At 48.3% G+C, this 5,183-nt stretch overlaps 1 protein-coding gene across 1 annotated transcript; it reads left to right on the top strand.

Moving 5' to 3' along the window:
* Positions 1-223: 223 nt before the first annotated feature.
* LOC138947651 (chitin deacetylase 7-like) lies at positions 224-3,711 on the top strand. The gene is made up of 2 exons (XM_070319173.1): positions 224-708; positions 1,068-3,711. Exons 1-2 carry the CDS (start codon positions 393-395, stop codon positions 2,012-2,014), a joined length of 1,263 nt encoding a protein of 420 aa, XP_070175274.1. The 5' UTR covers positions 224-392; the 3' UTR covers positions 2,015-3,711.
* Positions 3,712-5,183: the final 1,472 nt, after the last annotated feature.

The following is a 5,183-nucleotide window of genomic DNA, read 5'->3' as shown; positions in this document are numbered from 1 at the left end:
ACACACGATTGATCTCAGTTGCACCACACCTGTGTTTGTCAGGTGGAGTCACAAATCATCGATTTCATGTGTTCAAACGCATCCAAATACTCACGCCCGCACGCGCAATACACACACACACACACACACACTGACACACACACACAAACACCGATACACACCGACACACACACACCGCACACACCACACACACACACACACACACCTGTTAGTATGAGAACGTTGGAAATCAAGATCTTCGCCCGTGAAGTAAAATTTCGTCAACATCGGTGTCATAAAGTAAGTCATGTTTTACAGCAGGGCAGCGTTGCTGTACGAGTACTTGTCATGACAGTGGATGCTTTCTTCAAATCTTCATCAACTTTAGTGTTCATGTGACGAACTCAGTGGCAATGTTCACAAGACAAAAACACCTCAGCTTCTTGCTTTGCTATAGCATTGCTCTCTTGCTGACCGCTGTAGCCGTGTCTGTAGCCGCTGCAGAGCCGCTAGGTATTACATGCAGCGTCAACGGAGCGGTTCACTGCCACAGTGCGGACCCCGCTTCTTTTACGCGCTGTGTTAACGGTGAGCTGCATGTCTTCCAGTGTCCAGGGAGGCTACAGTTTAGCACCCACAGTCAAATGTGCGACTGGCCCTTAAACGCGGACTGCCATGTGCAGGGAGAAACTGGGCAATCCAAGGCAAACCCCGCCATGCCCGACACAGGTGAAGGCTTGCGTTTGCTTGTTTGTTTGTGAGCACGGTTAGTCTGTCCATCATTATCGTTGACAGATTGCTGCTGCCGAGCGAGGGGAAAGGGAGGGTGTGTGTGTGTGTGTGTGTGTGTGTGTGTGTGTGTGTGTGTTCGTGTGTGTGTTCGTGTGTGTGTGTGTGTGCCGGTGTATGTGTGTGTGTGTGTGTGCCGATGTGTCAGTGTGTGTGTGATCTGTGTATGTGTGTGTCGGTGTGTCAGTGTGTGTGTGTGTGTGTCTGTCTGTGAATACAACGGTGTATATATTCTGATAACATGCATGTGTTACATATATCATCAAAATTGAATGTGTGTTGTTGTGTGTTTGCACCAGACTGTCAGCCCTCTCGGTGCAAACCTCCCAGCTGCTGGTGCCCGGGTACGCTGCCCCCTGGGGGCCTGTCTGTCAACTCTACCCCACAGATGGTCATGCTGACTTTTGACGATGAGGTGACTGCTACTTACTACCAACACTTTCAACGTCTCTTCCGTGCGGGTCGGAACAACCCCAACGGCTGTCCTGTCAGAGGCTGTCTGTTTGTGTCTGACGGTGGCACGGACTACGGCCTGGTGCGCTCACTGTACGCCATGGGCATGGAGGTCGCCAGTCACACGCTGTCTCACAGGCACCCCTTCAACTGGTGGGCCACGGCCACCTATCAACACTTCGTGGACGAGGCGGAAGGCATGAGGAGGAAGCTGGTTTCCAAGGCACGCGTTCCTTACGATGCCGTTCAAGGTTTTCGTGTGCCCTACTTGCAGGTTGGGGGTGACAGTATGTACAAGGCTCTGTATTACCAGAACTTCACCTACGACTCCTCCATGTTTAGGAAAAAAGAGGGCGGTGAGCAGATCTGGCCCTTCACACTAGACTTCCCTTTACCCCACAAATTCTGTCAGCTCAAGCCCTGCCCTAGCGAGACTTATCCAGGCCTGTGGGAAATCCCTCTTCAGAAATGGTACTGTGACGATGGGAATTCCTGTCCTATGCCCGACGGTTGTTGTCTTTCTACTGATATCGAAGAGGACCTCAAGTTCTTCCGATCCAACTTCAAGCGTTATTATGATTTCAACAGAGCTCCTTTCGGCATTTTTATCCACGCCGGTTGGTTCAACGAGAAGCTTCATTTGGAGGCGCTGGATCATTTCATCGACGAGCTGCTGATGCTTGAAGATGTGTACTTCGTCACGCCGATCCAGGTTATCAGCTGGATGAAGAACCCAACTCCTCTCGATAAAATCAACTCTTTCAGACCATGGGCGTGTGAGACGTCAAGCTAGTGTGAGCTCGTGAACTCGTGGTACCTCTGTACTATCGGGGATCCACTAAGGTTTCCGAGACTGTGTTTTTTCGGTAGTGAAATGGTCTAGCGGAAGAGCCGATTCTTAAATTTGCATAGGTAAAATGGTCGCTTTTTGGTACAAGCCCCTGGAGTAAATTTTTGATTAGTGCTTTTGTGAACAAAAAACAATTGACAAGTGGCTTTGTCCCATCTTGAACACACGGCCAGTATAACTGGCCTTGACACGGAACGATTCAAGGGGGGCAATCTCAGTCATCTGAAAGAGGGAAATCCAAACGCAATCCGCCTTGTTCGATTTTATGGGCTTGGACGATAGAGAAAAATAAGAAAAGCAAAAGCTGGAGTCCAGTCTGGACGAAACTGCTATCAAGAACGCAGAATTGATTTTTTCTGAGTTTTTTTTAACCGTAAGCGCCATGTTTATCGGAGCAGAAACTCTTCCGGAGTGAGGCCCCTTTGTTGGTTTCACTGCGGCCGCCAGCAGTTATGAGAAATTCGAAATGAGAAATGGCGCTTACGGCTAAAAAAAAAAACTCAGAAAAAACCAATTCTGCGTTCTTGATAGCAGTTTCGTCCAGACTGGACTCCAGCTTTTGCTTTTCTTATTTTTCTCTATCGTCCAAGCCCATAAAATCGAACAAGGCGGATTGCGTTTGGATTTCCCTCTTTCAGATGACTGAGATTGCCCCCCTTGAATCGTTCCGTGTCAAGGCCAGTTATACGGTACTGGCCGTGTGTTCAAGATGGCTTTGTCCCATCTCCTTTTTTTCCTCCGCCGCGATGTAACCTTGAATAGTTGAAGGCGACGTTGGACGCCAACTAAAGAAAGTAAAGGTACCCAACACCCCTTTTGGGTTGAACTTGTTTTAACCTTGTGACGTAGGCACGCGGGATGTGGTGGGCCGCTGAGGTTTTCTTTTTGCTTGGAATCTTGGAGTGAAGACAACGTATATTTTGTGCGGCGTGTTTTCGATGCCGTTGTGTGACATGTCTGTCACGGGCTGAAATCCTTTCGGGATGTGAAGATTCCTTTGCTGAATGGCGGAATGTGCGACGGGGTTCGGTAGAGGGGTGTAGTTAGATTCAGTTAGTTTTTGTAGACGGGGATTTGGTAGTGAGGGTGTAGTTAGATTTAGTTAGTTTTCGTAGACAGGGTTTTGGTAGAAGGGTGTAGTTAGATTTAGTTAGATTTCGTTAGAGGGGTGTAGTTAATTTTTAGTAGGGTTTTCGTAGACGGGTTTTCGTAGACGGGTTTTCGTAGACGGGTTTTCGTAGATGGGGTTTTAGTTCAGGTTTTTTAGTTGGGTTCAGTTAGGGTTCAGTTAGGTTTTTGTAGACTAGGTTTTGTTAGATTGTTTTTTTTTAAGAATTGTTTTTAGGTTGTTTTTTTAGATTTCGTTTGTTTTAGATGGTTCTATTGTGGGTTTTTTGATTAAAGTTGAGAGTGAGGCTTTAGAGTAGAGTTTTGGAGTGTAGTTTGGAGGGAGGATTTAAAGTATTGTTTTAAAGCATAGTTTTAGAGTAAAGGATCTAGAGCATAGCTTTAGAGTAAAGGATTTAGAGTGTTGTTTTGGGTTGTTCTAGTTCTAGAGAGTAATACATTGGAAGTTTAGTATTTGAAGGTAAACCCCCGCTTTCCCACATTTTATGGAAATAAAGAACCGGGTAATTTAACTTGTGTCAGTCTTCTTCTTCTTCTTGGCGTTCGCAGAGGTTACACAATCAGTCCAGCACTGGTGATAAATGTTGTCGTTTTCTCCAACTCCTGTCGACTGCCGTATAGTTTGGTCTGCAAGGGAGTAGGTGACGGCCACACTTTTTTTCGTTCCTCATCTAGTAAGGGACATCGCTGTAAGATGTGTTCCGCTGTTTGGTCCTCTTGACCGCAGGCACAGGTTGGTGATGGCGCCAGCTTGAACTTTCGGTTCATGTGAGCATTGAGCCTGTTGTGGCCAGTACGCAGCCTGATGAGGTTGACTTGCTGCTCTCTGGACATTGTGTGGTAGTCATCTCTGTTTGTCCTTGGCCTCATCAATGCCTTGATGATTGTCTTCTGCTCACTAAAGCTGACACTGTTTTCAGGTTGGTCTTCCACGGCTCCTTCTTTTGCCAGCTCATCTGCCCTTTCATTTCCTGGTATCCCACAGTGTGCTGGTATCCACTGGAGGACAACTCTTCTGGTTTGTCTGACCATCTGTAATGCTTTGGCCAGCTGTGGGAGTTTGTCGTTCTCTAGGGCCTGAAGGACTGAAAGGGCGTCTGAGAGGAAGACAACTTGGTAGCAAGGGTCTGCGGAGTCCTGAACGAAGGAGGCGGCCTGCATGAGAGCTTCTGCTTCTGCTTTATAGTTTGTGCAGTGTTTGCCAGTGGCAACGCTGGATGTAGCTGTATGTCCCCCAGGGAACTGGATGAGAATGCCTGCACCTCCATTGAGCACGGCGTTAGTTGCTGATCCATCGGTGTATACATGGATCCACGCCTCTTTTGGGTACTGTTCGTCGATCAGGGCTAAGGTGAGTGCCTGTCGAGCTGTGTCATTCTGATCTTCTCCTGAGGTAACATGTGGAACACTTGTGCAGATCTGGATGCCTGGTTTCTCTGTTGCCTTGGGGGTTTCCTCTTCTTCTTGAGTCAGAGGTAGAGTGTTCTGTGGAAGGACTTCCCTGTACTGTCGAGAAAGTCTCTTGCTCTCGTGTACAAAACTGCTCCGTTTAAGCCGGTTCTTGGTGAGGTTGCTCAGTCTGTGCTTCATGGGGTGGTCGGGTAGGCACTTGAGCTTCTCGGCCTGTACCATAGTCTTGGCTTCTCTTCTCTGACAGAGGGGTTGGATGGTGGTAAGCTTCTCCATTTCCTTGATGGGCGTGGATTTCATTGCACCAGTGATGAGTCGGAGGGCCTGGTTTTGCACACGGTCAAGGGTCTGCAGGTTTGTCTTGGCTGAGGTTGACCACGCTGTGGAGCCGTACTCGAGGTGGGGTCTGATTGTTCCCTGGTATACTGTCTTCAGTATCTTCTCGTTCGCTCCCCAGGTGGTACCTGCCAGCTTCCTGAGTATGGCTAGCTTGCGCCGGGCCTTCGTCTCTGCCTGTGCAATGTGTGGTTTCCAGGTCTGCCGCCTGTCAAAGGTGACACCAAGGTACGTTGCT

This window comes from Littorina saxatilis, linkage group LG14 (assembly GCF_037325665.1).
Source record: "Littorina saxatilis isolate snail1 linkage group LG14, US_GU_Lsax_2.0, whole genome shotgun sequence".
NCBI classification, from domain to species: domain Eukaryota; kingdom Metazoa; phylum Mollusca; class Gastropoda; order Littorinimorpha; family Littorinidae; genus Littorina; species Littorina saxatilis.
This window is presented reverse-complemented; position numbering and strand designations above follow the sequence as displayed.

What these genes read in the sequence shown, in the direction of transcription:
- LOC138947651 (XM_070319173.1), top strand. Translation starts at nt 393, where the DNA reads ATGTTCACAAGACAAAAACACCTCAGCTTCTTGCTTTGCTATAGCATT. An exon ending in CCCCGCCATGCCCGACACAG is followed by an intron (nt 709 to 1,067) that starts GTGAAGGCTTGC and finishes TGTTTGCACCAG; the next exon opens with ACTGTCAGCCCTCTCGGTGC.